The 27,354-nt window shown below is 39.2% G+C and overlaps 2 protein-coding genes across 4 annotated transcripts in view; one reads left to right on the forward strand and one right to left on the reverse strand.

Moving 5' to 3' along the window:
* Window positions 1–716: 716 nt before the first annotated feature.
* Window positions 717–11,835, forward strand: LOC137344966 (protein ABHD15-like). The gene is made up of 2 exons (XM_068008273.1): window positions 717–1,752; window positions 8,185–11,835. The coding sequence occupies exons 1-2, from the start codon at window positions 953–955 to the stop codon at window positions 8,654–8,656; spliced, it is 1,272 nt and encodes a 423-aa protein (XP_067864374.1). The 5' UTR covers window positions 717–952; the 3' UTR covers window positions 8,657–11,835.
* A 1,737-nt stretch (window positions 11,836–13,572) lies between these two features.
* Window positions 13,573–27,354, reverse strand: part of LOC137344967 (serine/threonine-protein kinase TAO1) — a 165,172-nt gene continuing 151,390 nt past the window's right edge. For all 3 annotated transcript variants that reach the window (XM_068008275.1, XM_068008276.1, XM_068008274.1), the window contains 2 exons: window positions 24,493–24,675; window positions 13,573–21,030 (listed from right to left, as the gene is read on the reverse strand). In XM_068008275.1, coding sequence (XP_067864376.1) covers window positions 20,569–21,030; window positions 24,493–24,675 — 645 coding nt within the window. In that variant the 3' untranslated portion in view covers window positions 13,573–20,568. The remainder of the gene's footprint in view (window positions 21,031–24,492; window positions 24,676–27,354) is intronic.

Genomic DNA, 27,354 nt, shown 5'->3' on the forward strand with positions numbered 1-27,354 from the left:
TATACTATTGAAGTTTATTTAGGGTACAGTTGTACTGCCACATTCATATTGATGCAAAGTGGTTTTGGGTGCGTTTCAATACGAATGTGACAGAATGACTCACCCAACACTAAAGCCTGAGCTGCAAGAACCTCTTCGGGATGTTGTCTCACATGGGCTTTGAGTTTGCATCAAGCCCAGTATAATTCCAGCCTCTAGGCCATCTCTGCTTGTTACAATGGCTCAGGTGGAGGTAAAATGACCCATTGTACCATTGGAAAAGCAGAAGGGTCTCCTGGTGTCCTGGCCAACATGTATTTCTCAACCAACATTACCAAAAACAGAATAATTAAACATTCCTCTCATTTGCTATTTATGGGAACTTGCTGTGTGCAATTGGCTGCCACTATTATAATTTGACTACACCTCAAAAGATGTAAAGCTCCTTGGGACATTCAAAAGCTTCCTAATACGGATGCTGATTTTGAAAGTTAAAGGTGACATTGTTGAGAAATAAACCTTCAAAAGTAAATTCCCACCGATCGAAACTACAGGGGGCAAAAGCCAAGGGTTGAACAAATGTCCTCACGGAGATTTATCTACATAAAGGCAGCTCACAAAACCAAACAGCAACATGCAGGGGGATGTTTACATTCGAGATACCAAAACTGATTTCAAAGATATTTTGATTAACTTCTGCAGAGAAAAAAAACTGAACTCCATTCGTTGCATTAGCAGTTGCAGTGTTCCAGTGTGACACCTCACCCACCAAAGAGAAAGCTATGCACCGCTAGCGTTAATGCTAAAAGATAATATCCTTCCCAGTTTAAGTTGTCTACAGAGCTGAAATTGAAATTTGTGTCGTGGGCAAAGTGGGGATCTCATCACTGCTCCAGTGAGTGAGCAAGTGTTTGAGCGTGTATGTGAGTTGAGTGTGAGAGTGTGTGTGTGTGTTTGGGGCGGGGGGAGAGAAATGCCAATATGGGACATTGCTGTTTGGCTGCTGCCGATCGCTTCATTGCTTTTCCTGCTAAAACTGTACTTTGCTAGTTTGACAGCTCGCTGGTCCGCTCGGGAGGAGGGAGTCGCGGGCAGCAGCGCCCCGAAACTGATTTGCAAACCTTCAGCTCTCGCCAATTACCTCTTGAAAACATGCAAGACTTTTTCACTGGACTGCGATTGCCGGCGGGCGTGGGAACAGTGGTCACACTTCCAGACTCTCTACAGTGCAATCTGGCCAGCAAGCCGAGAGCTGGATTTCGTGCGGGAACATCTGCAGATGTCAGACGAGGGTCTGATCGCCCTGGACTGGGCGGTCAGCGGATCCGTGAGCCGGGGGCGAGCGTCCAGCAACTCGCCCACCCCGATCTTGCTGGTCATTCCCAACTCCTTGGGGAAAGTGACCAGAAACGCCTCCATGCTCTGCCTCCTCGCCCTTCGCCACGGCTACCGGCCGGTGATATTTAACCGGCGCTGCCACAACGGAGTCCCTCTCACCACCCGCAAGCTTCTGCCCTTCGGAGACCCCTCGGACCTGCGGGAAGCCGTGAGCTACATCCGATACAAACACCCCGCGGCCAAGCTGTTCGCGACGAGTGAGAGCAGCGGCTCGGGGTTGCTGCTGTCCTATCTCGGGGAGTGTGGCTCCTCCAGCTACATCACAGCGGCCGCTTGCATTTCCCCCATCTTCAGGTGTCAGGACTGGTTCGAAACGGGGCTGCTCTGGTTGTACCGCTGGATCATGCTTTTATATCAGAAAACTAGCCTCAGCAGGTAAAATCCCGACTCCAACGCCCAGCGACCATTGCAGTCCATCGACCGATGGCTTTCCAGACTTTTTTTTTGGATGGGGTAGGGAGGAGACCCTCCTAACTTCCGAAAGACAGTGTCATCTTCCTAGAGGAAAACTGCAGATTTTTTATTGGTACACAGCAATAGGAATAATGAGCTCGCAAGTTACACACACAAAAAAAGAATTCAACCACTGCCTTATCAGGAGGGAAGGCGAGAGTAAAGTTTAGACACAGTCTCTGAACAACATTGAAGCAAAGGAATTTCCTAGCACTTAATTGCATATATAAAAAAACAGGGAAGCAGTATTATAAATAAAATTTCATCCTATGTTCCTATTATAATAAGATTTCAATAAAATGTAATTGCCCACTCGAACTGTGAAAATACCCACTACAATTACAGAACGTGGAAAAAAGCATTATATAACAGGAAGTGCAGTACAACGACCGATACACCAATAAAAACTGAAAATGCTAGAAATACTCAGGTCAGGTAGCAACTGTAGAGAGAGAGAAAAAGAGTTAATGTGTCAGGTTAATGACCTTAATTCTCTAACTTCTTCCAGTTCTGACTAAATAGTTTTTAAGCAAGTACAGAGCCAGGGAAAGGAGAGGAGGGAAGGTATGTGATAGAGTGGAGGAGTGATTAAATGGCAAAGGGATGATGGTGCAAGGCAAGGGGGGTTGGTAATGGGACAAGTAGAGAAACAAAAGATGGGTCTGGAGGAACTGTAAATGGCAACAGCAGAAACATTATCAGCACCTGCTGTCCGAAAAAATGGGAGCAGTGGTTATGATCTGAAGTTATTGAAATCAATGTTGAGTCTGGAAGGTTGTAAAGTGCCCAATCAAAAGATGAGGTGCTGTTTCTCAAGCTTCCATTGAAACAGTGTAGGAGGCCGAGGTCAGAGTGGGATTGCGACGGAGAATTAAAATGGCAAGCGACTGGAAGCTCAGGGTCAAGCCTCCAGAGTGAATGGAGGTGTTCAGCAAAGAGTTCACCCAAGTTGCATTTGGTCTCCCTAATGTAGAGGAGACCACATCGTGAGCAGTGATTACAATATACTAAATTGAAAGTACAACAAGTAAATCGGTTTCACCTGGAAGGAATGTGTGGGGTCTGGACGGTGGGAAGGGAGGAGGCAAAAGGGCAGGTGTTGCAACTCCTGTGCTTGCATGGGAAGGTGCCCTCGGAAGAAGATCGGGTGTTGGGGGTGATGGAAGAGTGGACCAGGGTGTCGCGGAGCAAACGGTCCCTTTGAAATGCTGAAAGGGGAGCGGAGGGGAATATATGTTTGGTGGTGGGATTGCACTGGAGGTGGCAGAAATGGCAGAGGATGATCTGTTGAATGTGGAGGCTGGTGGATGGAAGGTGAGGATAAGGGGGACCCTATCGTGGTTCTGGGAGGGAGGGGTGAGGGCAGAAGTGCGGGAAATGGGATGGACACGGTCGAGGGTCCTGTCAACCATAATGGAGCAAAATCCTTGGTTGAGGATAAAGGACCTATCGGAAGCACTGGTGTGGAAGGTGGTATCGTCAGAATAGATGTGACGGAGACAGAGAAACTGGGAGAATGGAATAGAGTCCTTACAGGAAGTGAGGTGAGAGGAAGTGTAATCAAGTTGGCTGTGGGAGTCAGTGGGTTTATAGTAGATATTGGTTGACAGCCGATCTCCAGAAATGGAGATAGAGAAGTCGAGGAAGGGAAGAGTCCGAGATGGACCATGTGAAGTCGAGGGAGGGGTGGAAATTGGAAGCAAAGTTGATGAAATTTTCAGCTTGGGGCGAGAGCAGGAAGCAGCACAGATACAGCCTTCAATGTAAAAAAGAGGTGAGGGAGGGGACCTGAGTGGGACTGGAACAAGAAATGTTCCACTTAGCCCACGAAAAGGCAGGCATAGCTCGGACCCATACAGGTTCCCATAGCAACACCTTTTATTTGGAGAAAGTGAGTGGAGTCAAAGGAGAAGTTGTTCAATGTAAGAACAAGTGCCGCCAGGCGGAGGAGGGTGGTGGTGGTGGATGGGGACTGGTTGGGCCTCCATTCAGGGAAGAAGCGGAGGACTAGCAGGCTGTCCTGGTGGGGGACGGAAACTCGAGGAACAGCACCTCATCTTTCAGTTAGGCACTTTACAACCTTCCGGCCTTGACATTGATTTCAGTAACTTCAGATCATAACCACTGCTCCCACTTTTTCAGACAGCATGTGTTGGTAACGGTTCTGCTGTTGCCATTTACAGCCCATCTTTTGTTTCTTTACTTGTCCCATTACCGCCCCTTTTTGCCTTGCACCATCATCCCTTTTGTTTTTTAAATCACTCCTGCCCTCCACCCTATCATAGACCTTCCCTTTTGTTCTTTCCTCCCTTTCTTCTCTCCCCCTTCCCCTGGCTCTGTACTTGCTTGAAAACTGTTAATTCTCTAACTTCTTCCAGTTCTGATGAAAGGTCATCAACCTGACACATTAACTCCATTTCTCTCTCCACATATGCTGCCTGACCTGCTGAGTATTTCCAGCATTTTCTGTTTTTATTTCAGATTTCCAGCATCCGCAGTATTTTGCTTTTGTTTTAGCGATATGCCTCAATTTGATCAGAGCAGCACTAGTAGAAATGGTGCTAGGATCAACTTGAGATGATGAATTAAAAGACATTGAAACATACTGGTATCAATACACTAAACATATCTAGTGACAACACTGTGAAGAAATCTGAAGGCAAATATCATCATTTACTTAATTTTTTTCATTTGAAACATTACCAGTCTGTTTTTCTGTTCTGATTCAGCCTAGTCTCCAAATTGCCCATGTTATAAATTTAGCTGCTCTTGTGCATCCCACAGCATTTTTGTTTGAGATGGCTCATGTGCAATGAGAACAGAAGATAACTTGGCCTTGTAAAAACAAGCAGGATATTATCCAGTCACTTTGATAACCTACACAATCATTAAATGAAGCCAAGCCCGATCCTGTTCTCAGTTGATGTCCATAAATACCTAGTTTCCAGAACAGGGTAATTGATTTTTCCCTCCTTTGGGACAATGAGACACCCAATTGATAGATTTTTGTTAACCAAAGGTATTAAGGGATATGGAGCTAAGGTGGGTTATATGGAGTTAGATCACAGATCAGCCATGATGTCAGACTTAAGGGGCTAAATGGCCTACTCCAATTCCTATGTCCCTATGTTCTGATTGCTTCCCCAAAGGCTGATCAGCTAATTCAACACAGGTTGGGAATCAGACGTGGGACTTTTATGACCTTAATGGTTTAGTGCTGCACCAGGTAGTGTTTATTTTTAAAACTGCTGGACCATTGGGGATACAGAGTCAGGATTTTTGACAAAGTTTGCTTGACAACATCCCAAGTGCATTGGTTTGATCCCCTGCTGCAAGGAACCAAGCAGAGATGTACATTAGAGAAGTCGTTCCCAGCCAGTAGGCGCATACTTCCTAGTGGCAGTATGCACGTCACTTAAAGAGACAAGAAACTAACAGATCTTATTTGTTAAGCCTTGTTGTTCTGTAAATCTCTCATGCTATTGTATGGAGGGAGTGAAGACCAATTGTAGTCTTCAGGTGAAATGGGGTTAGAGGGCAGGGAAATAATTGGACCCATTTTAAAGTCACACATGCTGTCCTATTTTTAAAATGTCAAAACAATGGCAATTTGGGAAGCAAAGACTAGATTTGGTTGGAATATAGGCATTCCTCTGTATAGGAGTACAGGCTGAGGAGCTGGGAGATGCAAAATTAAGGTGCTACAGAGCCATCACTGGTGGGAGCATGTAGTTACAGGGTAAGAAGTTTACCTAAGCAGTTTCCATTATTAATGTAGGTATAGGAATTTATAATGGAAAAAAGTTGACAGAACATGTGTGTAAATGTAATATTATTGATATGTCATAGCTAGATATATATAAAAAGAAAGCTTTTCCATAAGCATCCACATTACCATTATGCAATTGATACATAAAGGTAAAATTTTTGAATCCAGTTTTACAAGGGCCTAATTACAGCATATATCCTTCATTATTTGACAAGCTTATCCTTTGAACTTTTCATTATTCAGCCATTACCATATGCTTTGCTCTTCTCTATGTCCCATTTCCAATATTAGGCTCATGTACACAAGACAAGTAAAACATTTATAGTAGGAAGCTTGAAACTTGCCCCAATACAAAATTAATATCAACTGGTAGCACGATAACTCAAATGGTTGGGTCTGCAACCCCTAATCAGAGCACTTCCAGTTCTAAGCAGCGAAGCTGCCTAGCGCTCACAATTTGCTGCCTTATATAGGAAAGTTTTGGCAGTACTAAACTGAGTTACCAGATGGAGCGTTATGCAGTCGTATGGTTTCAGTCTTGAAGGCCTAAATGTGGCAGAACTCAACCTGTCCTATTTAAACTACACCTTTGCTGCTGGACAGTCACAAAGCAGCACACATGCTAACTGAGCAATAATTTATAACAGACCACTCAGTCTTCGTGGTTGAATTTGATTATATAGGAAAAAGGAATATTGGCAAGTGAAACAAAGAGTTGCAGCATGTTACAAGCTGGTGACCTAGCCGCTCTGATATTTAGGGGGTAATTTTCTCCTTCATCGCGTGGACAGTAAACTGGAGTAGCAGATCACCCGCCCGTTATAGAATCTGTCTGATTTTCATTTCCATTGAAATTAATATTGGGCGGATTTTATAGCAGGTGGACGATCCACTCTGCCAGTTTACCGCCCAAGCAGTGAAAGTGAAAATGACCCGTATTAGCCTTCAGCATGAGATCCAAATTCATTGCTAGCTGTAAAATACTCTAATTCCAGTTGCATTTACCAGAATTGCATCAAAGCTTCTCACTGTGGCTCATTGAAAAAAAATACCAAAGGTTCTCAGTATGAACAATCTTGGCTTACAAGATTACCTCAAATCTTTTACACCGGTCACAACCTTCAACCTTTGCAACAGTTACATATTAACTCAAACAAATATTCAGCTGCAGAGAATTATACACAGGCAAATTCTATAATCTGCCACAGTTCCAGGTAAGTTAACTCTGCAGAGAAACTTCCTCTCACCTGAGAGATACCAGGACAGTTGAACGTTCCAGGATGTGAACCCATGCCTAGAATGAAGTTTTTTTGGTGGAAGACCATTTCTAAAATAAAACCAGGAAATCCTCCATCAAATATTTTCTGATATTACAGGAAATTCAGTTGTTACTAACAAAATTTATATCATTGAAATCGATGATACAAAGCATAAATTACAGAGCATCACAGCAGTGATGAATTTTTTGGGTATTAAACTTGTAAGGTCAGATTCACCTTTTTATCAGCAGTTGATAGCACTCTGAATTACGGATCATAAAGCTGTGGTCTTGAGCCCCATATCAGGGTTTCAGCTCACAATCCAGGCTGATACTCCAATACAGTACTGAGAAAGTCCACAAGATGTCACAAAAAAAAGTCCCAACTCTCAGTTTTGGTTGATATTAAAGGTTTCTTGCACTATGCAAAAACAGGGAGTTCGCCTAGCGTCTTCGCCAATGTTTCCCCCTCAACCAATACCACCAAAAAACGGCAATTGGTTATTAAAAGGTGACTGTGGATGTGCTGTGTTTGCCTACCTGACAGTTGCTGCAATTCAAAAGTAATTCATTGTATGTGAAGCACTTTGTGCTATCATGGTGTGATAAGATGCTATAAAAATGCAAGTGTTAACAAATTTTCCGCGGCCACTCCTCCAGCCAAAACAAGAGTCTTATCGCTGACTGAAGGCAGCCAGCAACAGCATCCATGTAAAGACCCTCAAAGGGCAAAAGGGACCAGGTACATTTCAGAGACTCCACTTGGCATCCTTCCAAATGTTGACTGCCTCCCAGAATGCCGTGCCAAACGTTGATCACCATGTGAAGAAATTCACCAGTGCTAGCCTATGCCTTCTTGTTCTAGTATCTTGGCTTACTGTGAAGTAACATTCTGGATTTACCTTATTTAGACTGTTCAATATTTGTATATTTTGTAACATCCCTTGCTCAGTAATCTCATTTGAAAGCTAGAGAGCCTCAGTCTTTCCCTGTAACCCAATATTTTGGCACTGAAGATCAGCTTCCTGATTCTTTGCACTGCTTCCATGGGTTGAATGTTGCCCTTATGTCTTGATTACCTGAATTGACCACAGTACTGGAGGTGCAATCTGACATGGATACAGTTGTAGCACATCATCCAACTTATACCAAACTGGTGTAGTAATACAATTTAGCATTCTGTTGGCTTTATTTATTGCTGATTTGACATGTCACCCCAGATCCCTTTCTACTTCACCTTTAGCTAAAATCAAATGTATTAATTTTAAATATCACAAAATGAAACAATCTTTTCATGAATTTCTGTTATGTTGCTCTATATTTCTAGATACGCCACAGTTCTTGGAGAAATACTAGATACAGAGAAGTTATTCAGGAGCTGCACTCCCAGGGAGTTGGAGGAAGCGTTATTTTGCCAGTCTAAGATCAATAATTTAAGTTGGGATTCCTATTGGGAAAAGAATGATCCACTGAGGGATGTGGATGAGGTCGCAGTACCCCTCCTCTGTATCTGCAGCAATGATGATCCATGCAGAGGCAACCCAGAGATCACCCTGCCTTTTGAGCTATTTGAAACCAATCCATATTTCTTCCTTTTGTTAACCAAGCACGGAGGACATTGTGGCTTTTTAACAAGCAGATCTTCCACTTGGAGCCACAAAGCTTTACTTGAATACTTCAAATCAGTCACTGAGTTTTTCAGGGCTGAGGAAAGGACAAAGAATGTTTATAGAAGAAAAGTGTCAATGATGTCCTATAAACGGAGCTACTCACAGAAAAAAATCAGCTTGTTCTCATAATATTCAAGAGATTTTTTAACCGGCAAAGATCATAAACAAGATGAAAAAGAAACTTTTAGTCCTTGGCAGCAATACTCAAATGTAAAACAGATCAACAAGAATGGAATTATTAGATCCAGTTTGTACATATAAGTAAAAATAGTTCTATTAAGATACAGATTAGCTGTTGGTATGCCTATTGAATAAAATTCTAATGAACTGTGAAAATATTTTACAACTTAAAAATAAAATGTTACATTTTATGCGACATAGGATAGAGGTAAATGACTACAAAAATATAACACTGGACAATTTTAAAGTTATGCAAGAGCTTTGCAAAAGATTTGGAGGCAACAGTATTTTTTTACTAGTATACTTATACTGTATATAAAAACATGTTCATTTGTATATACTGTACTAATCATTAAAACAACAAAGTATTTTGTATCATACATCATTGCAGTTAACCCCAGCCACTTGCTGGTGTAAACATTAAGTTTTGCAGATTCAAAATTAAAACTGAAAATGCTGGAAATACAAATTAGCATCTGATTAAAGACTTGGAGGGGGGGGGGGGGGCGGGCGGAGGGTAATTTTAACTTTACGTGATGGCGTAAAATGGGGGATAGCAAATTATCAGCCCATTAAACATCACGCCCAATTTTGCTTTCCATTGAAGTCAATGGAAGGAAAGATTGGGCGGGGCCTATAACGAACGGCCAATTTGATATACCCCATGTTACATCATCACCCAAAGTTAAAATTAGTCCTAGGTAAATTTTTGGGTTCAAACTTTTTAATCAGAACTAGTGAAGAGACATCAGAAATGTTAACTTGTCTTTCTGCTTTCACCTGCTGTGTATACTCAGAATGTTTTGTTTTTATTTCAAATTTCAACATTTCCAGTTTTTCCCTTATACCCTTATTTGTTATAGGTTTTCTGGATATCAGGACATATTTTTGCAGACCCTGGTCTTTTGGGTTTTCCCTTTGGAAAAAAAAACAGGTAATCACCCTGAAACTGCATGGAGGGATGATCTTTGACTTCAGCAAAGTACAACAGTATGATACATAGAATTACAGAGTCTACAGCACAGAAATAGGCCATTCGGCCCAACTGGCCTATACCAGTGCTTATGCTCCACACGAGCATCCTCCCGCCCTTCTTCATTTAACCCTATCAGCATATCCTTCTATTCCTTTCTCCCTCGTGCTTATTTAGCTTCCCCTCAAATGCATCTATGCTAAATTGGGGCTAATTGAAGATTACGAGGTGCAAACACACTTCCACGACCAGTTACTTTCCTTTGTCAGGTGAGTATTGGAATTCTCCAACACATAATGCTTTAATATCAGGACTGGCAAGGAGTTCCATTTTTTTTGAAGACTAGTTAATGTTTTGAGGGAGGAAAAGGTGTGCAAGACCTGTACTGTCCTCCTTAGCAGTGACAATCCCAACCCAAATTCTTTGGAAGTTGCCATTTGGTGTAGGTGGCTTACTTTCTCAAAGGTCCTAGAGATGAATTTCTGGCATGCATTGCTTTGAGAGAATGAAACCAACATTATCCTGGTGAAGATAGTAATTATGCAGGCATGAATATCATATGTTGCTGATAAGGTACCACCACATTCTTCATTTCTGCCACCTCCATTTACTGATTCCAGAACTAATACCAACTATTCTTATAAATTGGGCTTTTATGCAGTAAGGGAGTGATGTAAGATTATGTTTTAAGACTATTGAACACTTGAAAGAATAAATGCTTCCATAAATATTCTGTTGACTTTTCCCTGGATAATGGGCTATGTACAAGATAAATGAGAACTTCTAGAACAAAGTACGTCTGTTTCAAATCAATGGAACTGACCTCATGGTTTAAATCTCTGAACTGGAACAATTCGACTTTTGCCTGTAGCCCCAACAACCAAAGTACTGGACATCAAATATGCTCACTTGATTTTGCTTGGATATCTAAGTCAATAGCCAAGAACAGAAAACCACCCGTATCTTTATGGACTAAGGAGCATATTGTTCTGTGGATGTTTCTAAACAACATGGAATATCCTGCTAAGCTTTTCACTTTTTTATATATATATATATATATATATATATATACACACACACACACACGACTTGAATAGAGGGAGCTGTATATCCATGATTGCAGATGACACTAAGTTAGGTGGCGCATTAAGTTGTATGATGGGGGCAGGAAGTTACAAAGAGACATAGACAGATACGAGTGAGTGGGCAAAACTATCGCAGATGGACTTCAATGTGGAGAAGTGTGCAGTAATCCACTTTGGATCTGAGAAAGACAAATAGGAATATTTTGTTAATAGTGACAGACTAGGAGCTGTGGAGGAGTAAAGTGATTGAGGTGTTCATGTACACAAATCACAAAGCTAGTGCTCATGTATAAAAGTAATAAAAATGGCAAATGGAATATTGGCCTTTACCTCACGGGAGTTGGAATACAAAAGCAAGGAAATTATACTTCAGTTGTAGACAGCATTGGTCAGACCCCATCTGAGGTACGTGTCATCTCAGGAAAGATATATTGGCCTTGGAGGGGATACAGTGCAGATTCATCAGATACCAGGGCTGAAAGCGTTAAATTATGAGACAGGTCACACAAATTTGGTTTATATTCCCTTGAGTTTAGAAGGTTGAGAGGTGATCTAATCAAAGTGCTAAAATGATAAAGGGATTTAATAAGGGTTGGTTCAGAAATACTATTTCCTCTGGTGGCAGAAATTAGAACAAGGGGGCAGAACAGGTGAAATCAGGAAGCACCTTTTCCATACAAAGGGTAATGGAAATCTGGAACTCTCCTCCAAAAGGCTGTGGATGCTTGATCACATTTTCAAGAATGAGATTGATAGGTTAGGGTATCAAGAGATATGGAGCAAAGGCAGATAAATGGAGTTCAGGTGCAGATCAGGCATGATTTAATAAAATGGTGGAACAGACTCAAAGGGCTGAATGGCCTACTCCTGCTTCTATGGTGCTGACTAAGGAGGTAAGGAGATATATTTTACAATTCTCCTTAGTGCAGCACAATGTCAAACATTATTTGACCTAATATGGCTAAAGTTTATAGCAGTCAATGTATATGATTTCCAAAAAGCTGTAGTTACATATGAACACAAAAGTTATTCAGAATATTGATAATTCTTTAATGATTATGGGCAATGGTATATAGATTTGTAGTTTGCTTTTTTTTTAAAAAAAGTAATTTAATAAAAAAAGTATTTATTTTCCAAATACAAGAACTGCCTGGGCTTTGATTCCACCTGCACTCATTAACTTGGCAATTCCTGGAAAGAAATGTAATTTGAGCAAGTGTGTCTCATATCTTTACACTTTATTGAAACAATTGTTAAACATTTCCTATCAACATACCTGATCTTGAGTCAGTTGTATAAACCAAGGAGTAAATCCATGTATTATGAAGCCTCTTAACTAAAATATTGAGCCTTCATTTCTAAACCATTAATACTAGTTACTCAATTGGAGCCATTTAATTCACAGCTAGGTTACTTTACAAAAAAAACTTTCCCCCAGTTCCTGGTAGAAAAACTAAGCTGGGGACCTGAAAACTGACCCTGCTCATCTACCAAAGCCACTTTGCAACCAATAATGTAGCAGGGAATGGCCAAGTATCATTCATCCTCAGAGATGTTCAACTTTTGACAGAAAACAGCTGTAATTTGTTACAAGATATCTATTATTCATTCCTACGTGAAGCATGAATCCTAAACCAATCCTGCCATCCAGCTTATAAAGAGAGAAAACATTTAAAAGTATCTTATAATTTTTGAATTTGGGGATTGTCACAAGTCTGTACTCATCTCTTAAGTAAAGGAGAATACATAATTGGAAAGATTTCTGTAATTGGCTTGGCCAGAAGATGAAGCACATGGCAGAGGTTCAAAAATATTATTCTCTTCTGTAAAGGTCCCAAGTGAAATGAGTTTGGACAGTCTCAATTCAGTTGCTACTTGGCATGGACACAGTACAAAACTATCCTGATAGGATTTCTGGCATGGGAAATAGAAAAAAAATGTCAAATTGGTGCAGGAGTTAATCCTCTGAGATTAGGGTTGAGTAGCATAACTGCAGCAGAGTAGAAGCTTTGCTGTGCATCCACCCATTGTAGTATACCCAGCTTTAATGCTGATGATAGGTGTCTGAAATGGAAAGTATTTCATTCTCTGGTGCTAAAATCCTTCACCTTGTTCAGCACAAAATTCACACACAAAAAAATTCATATGAAAATTTCTATCCAAAGTTGAGTAGTTGCAGGAAGTCAATTTTAGTTTGTTTTACTATATCTGCAAGCATGCATATCCATTATTATTGTATACAGAAGTTACTATCAAGTTTGGATTTTACTATAACCCACGTTGTAACTACTGAAACATTGGGACAAGGCCTCGAGCCCTACATTTTCCAAAAGATGGCCGCCAAACACTATAAACCACCTCCTATAAAATGCAGTGTGAAAATCCAGCATCTAAGGAAAGACGACAAATCTCATATTTGTAAACTAAAAATAAAGAATCTTTAAATTAAAAAAGTCTCCAAAAACAGTATATTGCTAAAAAATTACTAAAAGTCAAATACACAAATTCTTTTATGTACCTTCTAGTTTAATTTTTTATTAAATTTATCTCATCTCCAAAGATGATTCAATTAATACTTTCTTCATTAATTGGGATAACTGAAAATTGGTTACCAACTTTTAAAAAAAAAGTTCAGAATATTCTTAATCAATTCAACCTCTATTAGTGATTTCAGGGAAGTTACATTTATATCAAATCACGTCCTGTATGAAATGGTATTTAGATTCCTATATTGTAAAAAAGTATTCACACAATTTAACATGGCAACCATCTGAAACAACAGTTAAATAAGCAAAAAATACACAAACTGTACTAAAATTACTTTATTACAGTTGATTTTAACATCTCCTTTGTAACGATACAAAGGATAATTACAAACAAAATATTACATATGACCCTATTCTCTTTCTCTGACACTTGGTAACAGCTTAACTTCACAATCTATACAATTAATACAGGTTATATGAGCTAATGTATGTTGAACCAGAAGTTACCAGAATACTGACATTTTTACTGTACAATTTTTAAAAGAAATACCAGTAAGTGAAGGAACTTACTGATAACCAGCTATGAATGGCTGGAATAACATATTGCTAAAAAATGATTAAAGCAGATTTGGTTGTTAAAAGTTAAAATTCAGATTTTTCTACCATATATGTGCAAATAAAATTCAGAATTATGCCGAGAACAAAAAAAAACCCAAAATAGAACAGAAATGTAAAGATAAAAGTTGAAGAAGCTCAAACATGCTGTCTGATTTGTTAAAACCAGCCAGCTGCTCTCAGTTAGATTAGGTTATACATTCATGATGTGTTGTCTTCACCCCATGGGACTAGTGTTAAAACATTTTTAATGTTTATGTTAGAAATCTCATGTCTTTGTCACAATTCCTGCAAGCTATTTAAAATGTACAATATTAACATTTCTCACAGTCCCTCATTCATTACTAATGCACATTAAACTATTTCTTTTGTTGCATACTAAAACAAAAGGGGTTCTGATAGTAGCATCGTTAGTAATGAACATCTGTATTTTAGTACAAATACCCTTTTCAAGTACTGTGTGGGTTTAGTGGTTTTCTTTAACCCTTTACACCATATAAATATCTTACTGCCAAGAAATTGTTAATAAAATTATGCATTTACAAGATGTCAAGTCATTAGGCCATCTTTCATTATATGCACTCTATATTATATTTTTAAAAACTGGAACTGCGTTAATTTATTCAGAACCCCCAGTAAGAGCTGTGATTTTTTTTTTGTTCAGAGCCAGCGACAACTATAGCAGGAGAAAAGGGATTTTGTATTACTAAGGACATTAGATTAGCTTACCAAACAGTATGTAGTCATTCCCTACCTCAACGGTGGGTAAAGCTCAGTACTACACGTTAACAGATTACTACTATACCATAATAACCTACTGTTGAATATTCCACAGATCTTAGCATTAGGTTGATCTTAGTGAGCTCCCTTTCCTCCTGTCCTGACTGCTGGGCAGTAGTATTGGCCAATCATTGTTCTTCTTGTAACAGTGAATCCAGATAAGGGGTATTCCAAAGTTTAAGCAAAAGCTTATTGGGCGCAGTTTGGAAAACTGTACAATGGCTTGGATAGGCAGAGTTTGAAATAACAAATTTTAGGTCTGTGCCTATTGCTGTTGGGTAATGATTGCAGCCAGACACTCATTTCTGTTTTTTTTCACCACCCCAACCTATTTCATTTCTTCATTCGTGACTGTTCATCATCACATTGCCCTCAGCTTGGAGTGCAGGTAAATGATCCATAGCATCACATTAGCCAATTGACTAATTGGAAATCCATATGTGGCTAACTGTATTTCTGATTAGTAATTAAAAAATGAATAATAGACACCGTCGTTGGGCATGTGATCTCAATATTCATTCGCACGGCATCTGCATATGTACTTTAACCTTTTTATGTATTTGTTGGTAAAATGGTACGATGAGAAGCAGACTTTGAGAGTGTTTTTTGATTGTTGTGAGTGCTTCACTTCCTTGGTTACTGAATGGTGGTAGATAATTGTTAAGAAAATATACACAAGTGAAGCACATTTATCTGCATTGTGTGAGCGTATGCAAGACGTTTTCTACTAAAATTAGATCATGCGGCTAAAATGGAGTCACCAATGCCACGCCAGTGTCCAGTCAGCAATTTCTATTGGATGACAATGATCTACAGAATCAATCACAACCTTGTTCTTGTGTTCAAGAGCCATACAAGGGCTGCCTAATGTTCCCACATAACAGCTTGTGTGAAAACTAACAAAGCTCATCACAACAATGCAGTAAAAAGAAACTGCAAATAATCAAGACTGTGACGTCACTGTCTAAACTGCAATGTTACTATGCCACCCTTACACTGTAGCATTCTTAATTGGCAACTATATTGTCCCTTCAAAAACACTATTATCATCAAAGTCAATTACAAAAAGCAACACTGTTGGCACATTTTTTGATGCTTGCTTCTCAAAACAAATGACACGCATGGTAATTTGACAGTATTGTTAAGCTGCTTGCTTTCACTCTTGATGTCTTCATGGGCTTCTTCACCAGCTATCACCCTATCTTCTACCTAAAATGTGCACAATTGGTGTTATTTTGAGGAGTGTCATTTTGGGGTGGAGCATTCTAGTTCAGTGCAGGGTGGAGCATTCTAGTTCAGTGCAGTTTTTTTTACTATATGCATCCACATAAATTAATGGAAGAGAGTTCACTTTGGGCAAAAAAAGAGTTCAGTCTTTTTACCTGTCCCCAATGTAGGAGCTACCTGAACAGCAGGCTTGGATTGAAGAATGGGAGAATTTTAATTTTAACTTGAAGCTGATCTTGAGCAGTCAGACTTTGCCTCTTTTGAACTAATTACAAAATGGAGAACAAAGCAAGTTAATTAATAAATCAACCCTGACAGCAGCTAAAAGATAGGAAATCCAACTGGATTATGGCATATTCAGACTAACTTCCATGTGGCTCGGGGAAACTTTCTTCTTTGCAAACCTACATAACTCAGCATCACACATTGATACTCAAATGGTTAAACATTGTAGCACACAGTTCTACAGGTTTAGGTTCCAAAGCAAAATTAGGGAGTAACTTGTATTGCTACTCATCTCACCATACACTATGATTGACAGTACATTTTTTTTCATTCAAAAACATATAATTATGTTTTTTTTAAGGAAGATTTCAAATTAATTCTTGGGACCCTCCTCCATTTTCAACTGTGCCTAAACTGTCACCTTAATTGCAATGTGGAAAGAAACTTTTCACAACCTTAGTATCAAATATGGTGATTTCCAAAGCTATAAAATATACTTTAAATCAATATCCTGTGACAGAGTTGGGGGTTCAGACCGTTGGCACCTCAAGTGGTGAGTTGCCTACCTCAAAATTGAGTGGTCAGGAAGAGATGCTAAATGCTGACAAAATTAGAATGTATGGGAGAGAGAAGGGGCACCAGGGATTGGAGAGGGTGTTTTTTTTTTGTAAATCATACTAAATGGTATGCAGAGCTATTTTAAATATAAACTTACAGAAGATTGAGGCAACCTAAATGTTCAGATAAATACAGCAAATTCAGGGGAGCTAACTTGAATTGTAATTAGACCATAGAAAATGTATTGTAAGTACTAGGGAAATAAAAGTAGTGCACACAAGAGTCCTGTACCACTTTTACACAATGAGTGAGTCTGATTGCGTAACAGACAAAGTTGGCATTTATGTCTAGTCAGGTTCAGAGTTGTATAAATATAGCCCCCCACCAAAGCCCATGTTGTATTCCATTTGTACAATGAAAGTGTGGATAAATGCCAGCAATTTGATTGCATAAATTGTTCAGTAATTGTAAGTTTTAGTGTGGGTATTCAACTCCACAGACCCAGAGCAGCAAACAGAATCCAGAGAAAGAATGTGATGTGCATCATTGCTGACATTCATTGTTGATCCAGGAGTTGAAGTATCACACCAGTTATTGGGTCACTTTTATAAATGAATGAGCACAGAGCACTCATGGGATCTGAAACATTTTCAGTCACTGTGCATAATAAATTTTACCACTGCCATTATAGTTATTTTCTACTGCATTCTTGCTCACTTAAGTTTCTAACTTTCATCCTATATCTGCTGCAGAGGTAGTATACGTGAGTAAAATGGAAGAACAAATGGATATATGACTCTTCATTCAGGTTGCTCTCAGTCTGCTAAAAAAATCACAGCCATTGATAGCACATGGCACAATGTGTTGAATTTCAACGTGCTGTACGGTGCAATGACAGGTTGCCAGTGAATCTCTCCATGGTGAATTTCTGACCCCCATTGTGTAATCAGGGAGAGTGTTAGGTGGGAGCCAGTTATTTCTTACTTAGGGAGGGAAAAAGACAACTAAATAGGAGGTGAGTCACTCTGGCACACTCTCATGAGCCTCCTAGAAGCTGGTCACAGAGCAGCATTGGTAGAGGCATTAAGCAGATCACAAAACCAACTTTGTACAGCAGGCAAGATTCTCAAAAGGATTTGCGTCAAAAATTAACATTTGCAGATCTATAAATAAAAGTAGCCATAAGTAGATAATTTTTTAAAAAATTGGGACACTAAGTTTACTAAAATCATGGAAGCGACTGATAAATTAAGAAAAGCCTTTTGTAACAAATACTAAACCCGAACTATATTTAAAAATATAATTCACTATGGTAGAAGTTTTAAACTGTGGCTAAACTTTCACCTTAAATTCAATTTACAAAATAAACATCTCAGCTTTAAGAAATATCAAAATTTCCATGTCTGGAAAAGAAGCTAAAAATCTGTGACAGAGTAGCAAGTTCTGGTTTTGGGCCAGTGATGCCTAAATGTTTTTTTCAAGTCTTCTTTCACAATGTAGCTAAAGAACAGAGGAGACTCCTCAAAGTCTTAACTCAATATTGTCCTCCAATGCGATATGTTAGCTTAAGAGTCATTTAATCACTTAATCTCAAAGTCAGGAGCTAATGTAATAAAGATACTTGAACCAGTGAGGTTATCATGCCAGACCGTTTGCTCTCAAATATCAAAGTAGATAATACTGGGTGGGGTGTTATCAACTGCTGTTATCTAAGCAGTGTTGACTACAAGTCTACAATTTAGAAATCAGAGTTCCCACCAGCAAAAATCATTCAAGCACCTTGCATATATGATCTAAGTGGGCACACTGTACCATCACTCAAATGCAAAGTTGAAAAATGTTCTGTTCTCTCCTTGTTCTTTCAATAAAATAATTATAATTTGCAATTACTTAGAAAAGGGTGCAGGCACCAATTTACTGGGCATGAATCTAGTATTAAAATGCCAAACTACACCCAACAGCAGAAACAAACTGATCACATGGGGGGCGGGGAGGGGAATAATTCAAAACTTGCCAAAGTAACAATAAAGTTAAACACGTGAAAACACTTAACCAACCTGCCTCCCAACCCATATCAATGATTTTGGCAAAGTAATGACAACTAAAATTATTACGTGACAACTTATACAATGCAGCATGAAGTAACAAGTTAGATTATTGGCAAGATTTAATGTCATCTTAGCATAAGTTTATACCAAAAGTAGTTTTTATATGGAATGCAGTATATACATGGAATTTTCTACTGCCCAGTCAGTCAGCACTGGAAGGAAGCAAAGCAAGCATAACCTTCAGGTGTATTTTCTTGTCTGCTTAACACATTTAAAACTTGTTACATTATACTACAGCGTAGTAATAGTGATACATAGAATGCTAAAAAGTCATAGGCATGCTCACTGGTGCTAATAATGGCACTAAGTTCTTTTTTTTAGTTGACAGAACCTAAATTCAGTATAAAAAGTCAGGAACTAGGCCAGCAGCTCAGCAATTCCAATTTACTACATATTTACAGATACATACATTCTTCAATTTAAAAAAAAAATTCTGATGTAACCTGAATTTTAGGGAAGCTTTTTACTTACTGCAATGTTCTTTCTGGAGGGACAATAATGTTCACAGCATAGTGGCAATAGATTATTGTACAATTCATAGACCATGCACAGTGTAAAATCCTTTTTGAGATGTGCCTAAGGTCAGAACACATTGTACAACAGCCTATTACAAAAACACTCTAATTTTTACTTATTAAAAAATAAAATTATACTATCTGTATAATTTAAAAATAGTGTTTTGTATCGAAACTGTTTTAAGAACAATATATGTGGTTTTCAGTAATGGTAATGTGTTGTTAATTCTCATATGTAGAGTTTAAAACTGCTTTCTATGATAGTTTGTAAACACCTCAAATTTGGAGCATGTTCTCCATGGTGCAGTATCACCATTTTTGAGCCACATAACATGCGCAGTGGGTGGTGGGAGGGTTTGCAAGGAGTATGCTGCGCGTAATGAATAAATCTAAAAATTATGGAGTGGGGAAAACCAAAACAGTTAGCAGAGGCAGTTTTGCTTTAATCTATTATTTGGCGATTTACTTATGGCATCACTGTTATGCTTTAGTTAAAATTAATATTCCTCCTATTAACTAGTGTCCATACTTTAGACATGTTAGTGGCTAAATAATTCACAGATAATGTAGCGAAGGGTTAATGCCAGATGAGTAACTGACCTGTGTTCACTAAACAAATGCAGGTTTGCAGCTGTACATAAATACCAAATGCTTGTACCAGACTTTAATTCGGTCCCACTTTCAAATACAGCCCAACTTCCAGTCTGTTCACTATATTCTCTCTCTGCTCAAAGAGTAGAATCTAAACGTCTTGTTTTTTCATATATACCTATTTCAGCAGATACATGCCTCAGGCAAACAAATATAACGTTGGTTAGCAGCTGGTGAGATTACTGGTTCAGCCCTTGAAAAAGTACAACGGTGTGATGGCCAGCAGAAACTAATGGCAACCAAAAATAATTTTTAAAAAGGAAAATTTCCAATGCACCAAATAAAGCCACAACTTGGAAAGTATGCTACTAAATTAGGACAAGAAAAGGGATGTCACTGTGTCGCACTGCCACCAGCTGGAGAGAACCAGGCTCAGCAAGAATTTTCTTTTGGCCTTCCTTCACATTTTTTCCCAAGGGCTGATCGAACAGATAATGTATGAAGTTTTGACAAATGAAAAAAAATCTGTATTAACATAAAAGACCTGTTTTTCCTGAAAGGCTGGACAAACATGCCTGCACTTTGCATCCCAACCGCAGTACCAATAGAAGGCTTTCAAAATGATGCATAATGGGCGGTTTCTGCAGAGCATGGAGGCAAGACAGCAGTGACACAAATGTTCCCCCAACCTCTTAAAATTATGTGTAAGACATGTGTGAACCATTTGAAATTTGTGATGTGACACTTGTGCTCCTGCTCATGCCTTGCTCAGATCTGCCTCCGGAAGCTGTCCGCCTGAGAGCTTGGGGACTGTTGCGGACCCCCATACCACCTCCTCTGGGTACAGCAACAACTGGGCCAGCAGGATGTCCCCATGGTTGGGACCCACCCGACATAGGGTGACCCCAGGCTGGAGGGTGGCCACCCATGGGGTGACCCCAGTGATGTCCAGCTCCTCCAGAAGGGTGATGAGACCAACTGGTAGCTCCAGGGTAACTATGGCTGAATGCCTCTGGAGACAGATTAGAAAGGACCATGTTGCTGAAGCCAAGTCTCATGCTCTCAGAGTCAAAAGCCTCTATTTCTCGGGCTTGACGTTCCAGTAAGCTTCGTATTCTCTCAGTGCGTTCATTCTGTAGTGCCAGCATCTCCTCTTCAATCTAGAAAAGGAAAATACAAATTATGGTACATTTGAAACTATAACCAGTTTAGCATTATGATATTTAATGCAACCCACAACCATCATGATTTATGAGATTGACAGAATATCCTCTGCACAAAAGAAGTGATACAAAAAATATTGTCTATCTATTTTACAAATATTGACTGCAACAGTTTTTTCAAAATTAAATTTTATGTTTTACTAATATGCAACATAGGAAAATAATCCTACAACACTGATGTGTCCATCTGCTTATACGATTGATATAATTTATGGCCTCCAGATTGTCATGAACAGCTCAACAGAGTCCAAATATTTATTCTGCCTGACCCTGAACAGGAAGCAGTGCTGTAACAAATGCCATTATAATGCAGTTGCTAGTGCAGTACCAGTACCATCGGTTCAATGATAGAACCAGTAATACTGCCACCAACAAATATTTAGAGTACCAGTATGATACAGCTTCTCACATGTATGCTCAAACACCTACTCTATTGCCAGTAAATTTTCTACTGACTAAAAAAAGTGACTGGGACAGCCAAGCTCTTTTGAATCAGAAAATGGAATGGTGGTACAGGAAGTAACTTAAGTTCAGGGGTTTAAAAGAAACATACTTTGTGCCAGCTGCAGTTATACTGTGGCTAATTAAAGGAGAACTGATACTAGACGTTCCTACTAGGAAGTCTTGGTTATGTTGACATGATGGCTATCAGGCTGGCATTGCATGCTGCAATTTTAGCTCCAACAGAAACCTCAGCATGGCACCATGAGTAAATTCAAGATACTGCAACAAGTTCAATGCCTAGTTCTTACCTAGATCTGGATGAACAACAATGATCCTCGACCTCATGAGACTGTGAGCTGTGCATACACTCTTAACTGGTTATAGAGTCATAGTCATAGAAGTTTACAACATGGAAACAGGCCCTTCGGCCCAACATGTCCATGTCGCCCAGTTTATACCACTAAGCTAGTCCCAATTGCCTGCACTTGGCCCATATCCCTCTCCCCATCTTACCCATGTAACTATCCAAATGCGTTTTAAAAGACAAAATTATACCCGCCTCTACTACTGCCTCTGGCAGCTCGTTCCAGACACTCACCACCCTTTGAGTGAAAAAATTGCCCCTCTGGACCTTTTTGTATCTCTCCCCTCTCACCTTAAATCTATGTCCCCTCGTTATAGACTCCCCTACCTTTGGGAAAAGATTTTGACTATCGACCTGATCTATGCCCCTCATTATTTTATAGACTTCTATAAGATCACCCCTAAACCTCCTACTCTCCAGGGAAAACAGTCCCAGTCTATCCAACCTCTCCCTATAAGTCAAACCATCAAGTCCCGGTAGCATCCTAGTAAATCTTTTCTGCACTCTTTCTAGTTTAATAATATCCTTTCTATAATAGGGTGACCAGAACTGTACACAGTATTCCAAGTGTGGCCTTAATAATGTCCTGTACAACTTCAACAAAAAATCCCAACTCCTGCATTCAATGTTCTGACCAATGAAACCAAGCATGCCGAATGCCTTCTTCACCACCCTATCCACCTGTGACTCCACTTTCAAGGAGCTATGAACCTGTACTCCTAGATCTCTTTGTTCTATAACTCTCCCTAACGCCCTACCATTAACGGAATAGGTCCTGGCCCGATTTGATCTACCAAAATGCATCACCTCACATTTATCTAAATTAAACTCCATCTGCCATTCATCGGCCCACTGGCCCAATTTATCAAGATCCCGTTGCAATCCTAGATAACCTTCTTCACTGTCCACAATGCCACCAATCTTGGTGTCATCTGCAAACTTACTAACCATGCCTCTTAAATTCTCATCCAAATCATTAATATAAATAACAAACAACAGCGGACCCAGCACCAATCCCTGAGGCAAACCGCTGGTCACAGGCCTCCAGTTTGAAAAACAACCCTCTACAACCACCCTCTGTCTTCTGTCGTCAATCCAATTTTGTATCCAATTGGCTATCTCACCTTGGATCCCGTGAGATTTAACCTTATGTAACAACCTGCCATGCGGTACCTTGTCAAACGCTTTGCTAAAGTCCATGTAGACCACGTCTACTGCACAGCCCTCATCTATCTTCTTGGTTACCCCTTCGAAATACTCAATCAAATTCGTGAGACATGATTTTCCTCTCACAAAACCATGCTGACTGTTCCTAATCAGTCCCTGCCTCTCCAAATGCCTGTAGATCCTGTCTCTCAGAATATCCTCTCACAACTTACCCACTACAGATGTCAGGCTCACCGGTCTGTAGTTCCCAGGCTTTTCCCTGCCGCCCTTCTTAAACAAAGGCACAACATTTGCTACCCTCCAATCTTCAGGCACCTCACCTGTAGCTGTCGATGATTCAAAAATCTTTGCTAGGGGACCCGCAATTTCCTCCCTAACCTCCCATAACGTCCTGGGATACATTTCATCAGGTCCCGGAGATTTATCTACCTTGATGCGCGTTAAGACGTCCAGCACCTCCCTCTCTGTAATATGTACACTCCTCAAGACATCACTATTTATTTCCCCAAGTTCCCTAACATCCATGCCTTTCTCAACCGTAAATACCGATGTGAAATATTCATTCAGGATCTCACCCATCTCTTGTGGTTCCGCACATAGATGACCTTGTTGATCCTTAAGAGGCCCTACTCTCTCCCTAGTTACTCTTTTGCCCTTTATGTTGGTCATTTTATCGACATAACTGTTCAACTGGGAACCTCCAATCCAATCATCTATTCATAGCACTAAAATACCTGTGCCTAGCATGCTCACATGCCTCTCAAATTCAGCTTCTGCAATGGTAACTCTATTGATGGATGTGTACTGACTTGGGTTTGGTTTTCAGTGTGCCCATTTCCAAAATGAAACTGGAGCAAAAGTGGTAAAAATAAAGTGTTAAGGAATCAAGACTGTTTTTGAAATAAATCTAAGAATAAAAGAAAACCTGCCTCTAGAGTCTAGCAAATGTATTTCTAATTTATTGGAGCCGAGTTTTAGTTTTGTTTCAATTTTTTTTATATACAAGCGTTGTGGAATACTCTTCTTAAGTTATTGAGAGGATTTACTCCGTTTCACATGCCCTTTCTCTTAAATAAGCTTTGAAAAGGACAATACAGAAGAGTTACTGATTACACTATGGTGTTCAAAGGCAGCATGTCTGTAGATACATTACTGGACGAAGAATTTCACCTAACAATCATTTATCAAATTAATGATGAGAAACTGCTCAAGCTTAGTAAAATTTTAGAAGATTTTAAAGCTACGAATGACAACAGTGTTTACAGATGAATCAAGGAGATACACAAAGAGTTTGTAACAAAACCATTTTAATAGGAGTTAACTGGGTTAGTTTCACTTCTGAAGCTTGTTTAAAATATTAAACCATTTTTGAAGCTCCGGAGGTGACAAGTTATCATTCACAGACACATGGTGCTATGATGTACCTTTTGTTCTAGTAAGGCTCTGCGTAGCGAGACTCTCTGCTCCAATTCCTTGCGCTCACGTTCATGCTGCGCTTCAGTCTGCATTTTTATTTTGCTCTGGTACGCGTTAAGCAGCTCAAGCTCCTGCTGCAACTGCATTTTCAGCACCTGACATTCAGCCTCCTGAGCTTCATCTAGGCGCAACTGTAAAGTAGTTTTTAAAAAGGGAAAAAGAAAATAAAGAATTAATATTTGGAATTAAGACAGAATGACTGGTCAGATCTGATACAAGTGACTTCGAATGTACAAATGTAAGAGACGTATTATACCCTGACGTGATCGACCTTGCTATAACATTACACTGTTCACTTTTGATTTCAAAAATGAAAAAGCCACAGCTTATTTATATTTATTAAAAATGAAATCAATGCCAGACAACACCACTGATGTTGCATTATCTTGCAGGCTCAAGAGCAATTTCAAAATATAGTATCTGCAGGTTCCGCCTCAGTGACTTAGAAATGTGCTGTGTACTTGATCCTATGAATTAATCTTCATGCTCAATTTCTGCTACATTAATTAGAAGCTATTGTTACAAATTTAAACTGATACAAACTTCACAAATTGGAGAAGATAGCCTCTGAAAAGAACACTTAACAGTACAAACATGATCTGGGAGAAGTGTCTACAGTAGCGCTAAATTCAATTCACAAATTTAGCTTTAAAACATCATTATACAGACACAAGTATCACAATCTATGTACAATATGTTTGAGTGCTAACATAAATCAGAAACAATAAAAAAATTCTATGAATTACATAAGTATACAGACTGTAAACGTAAAGTCAAATAACACAATTTGGATCACCAATTCAAATGCAGAACTATCACATACGAATCCCTTTACCTCCAAGCTATCTGTTTTCTTTTAAAAAGTGGATATAGTTGAAGACACTTTGAAATAGTACTGCCATCTACTAGTTATAAGCAACACTGACAGAAATCCACAAAGATCATTCAAAAAGTAAAATGTAAACTGCTAACTTCATATACAGAATTGTCATCGTACACTGAAAGTCTTAGCAAAAAAAAATTACAGCATAATCACTAAGCTTGAAATACGTATTTCAGTTGTTAGATACCCTACTTCCATAAAACCCAAATTGTAAAATTAATTAAATGTCCTTAAATGTTTTCAAGTCAGCTATTCCTAGGTACCATCTTTATAGTCAAAGAACCCAAGTATAGCATTAAATCACAAGCAGATATTTCCAAAGCCCATTTTTGAATCCCATGTCAATAAGCCCTCATCTATTTTTTGGAAACAAGACTGTAACTCTCAGCATGTCTTTTGTTTAATAAAAACTCTGATGAGATAACGTCACTTACGGTTAAGTTAAATCTGTACTCATGGACAGATGCATTCAGTTTACAATATGTCATTTTCACGTGAACCAGGGGTTTGACACGAATTAAAATTTGGTGAAAACCCATAGATAGCTTATGTTGCTGAGCAACAGTTAGATAGGTGGCTCTGATTTTTGAAAAAAAATCCAGCATTTGATGAAAAGATGCCAGATAAGAAATCTGAGACAGCCCTAAAAGAATGTGTTACTGATCATGTCCATGATTCCCCACAATAGGTTCCTCATCTTGATAACACTATCAGGGGAATGGCCACTTCCCCAAAGGAGAGAAAGAGGCAGTGCAAGAAAAAATATGTACCCTGGATATTGAGTAGCCAATAACAGAGTGGGATTTGTGTCAGCAAATGATGTGAGGAATCAAGAGTGGCAGGATCAGTTCTGTATATCTTACAGCATTTATTTACACTATTACGATATTATACATTACAAACCCATGCATGTAGTTATTGTTGCTGTCAAAGTTCCTTGAGATACATTTCAAGAGTTTGCAATTTACTCCCAATTTATACAATTTTCAAAGTATTCACCCATCCTAATATTAGCTTCCTTGGGTTTCAGTTTTGACAGTCCTTTACCATCTTTGGGAAGGGAATTAAGTAGGAAATTTTGTTTCACCCCTTTCCCCACTACAACATATGGTATGCACATCAAAAATGGTGGCATTAGAGAAAGAAAGACGGAACTTACGTACTTGTATTTAGAAAGCACATTCCATGACTTCAGGATATCCCATAGCACTTTACAGCAAATAAATTACTTTTGAAGTGTGATTACGTGGTTTAGTAGATGAACATGGCAGCCAATTTGTGCACAGAAAGGTTCCACAAATAGGGAGGAGGTAAGTGACCATTTCATTTTATTTTGGTGCTGTTCGTTAGGGATGAATAGTGCCCAGGACACTAGGAGAACTCCCTGCTCTTTGAAAAGGTGCCATGGGATCTTCTGCATCTACCTGGACACATAGACAGGGCCTTGGTTTAACATTTCATCCAAAAGACAGATGAGACATTAAACTGGCATAACAAATAATCAGTTTTTTTGTTATTGACAGCAAGACTGTCCATTCACAGACTATGCCATTTTTCCTATTTGCAAGTGCTGCCCCTTTGCCCATTAGACTGAGGAGGTGGAAGCTTTAAGCTCCACTCTAGGAGTCATAATTTACAGAATGTTTGCACAGATTGGCTTTTGTGTTCAGGAAGTAGTAGCCCACTATCTGGTTGAGCCTCTTTATTGAGGGATGCTGTAAATATGCAATGAATGGAGCAGAGTTCAAGTGCTATGCTTTGTTATGATCATTTGTTTGTCCATCATTATAGCATTTCCTCAACAAAATGCAACTGAACAATCATCCCTTTATTGTTTAAATATCAGAAATTCATTCATCATTTTCCATTGGCAAATATTAACCTTTGAGCATAACAGCTCTGTTTAAAATATAAGTTTTTCCATTTT

The sequence above is a fragment of the Heptranchias perlo genome, chromosome 28, assembly GCF_035084215.1.
Source record: "Heptranchias perlo isolate sHepPer1 chromosome 28, sHepPer1.hap1, whole genome shotgun sequence".
NCBI classification, from domain to species: domain Eukaryota; kingdom Metazoa; phylum Chordata; class Chondrichthyes; order Hexanchiformes; family Hexanchidae; genus Heptranchias; species Heptranchias perlo.

Coding starts and splice junctions, on each gene's coding strand:
- LOC137344966 (XM_068008273.1), top strand. CDS start 953: ATGCCAATATGGGACATTGCTGTTTGGCTGCTGCCGATCGCTTCATTG. Junction 1,753..8,184: donor CAGAAAACTAGCCTCAGCAG/GTAAAATCCCGA, acceptor CTATATTTCTAG/ATACGCCACAGTTCTTGGAG.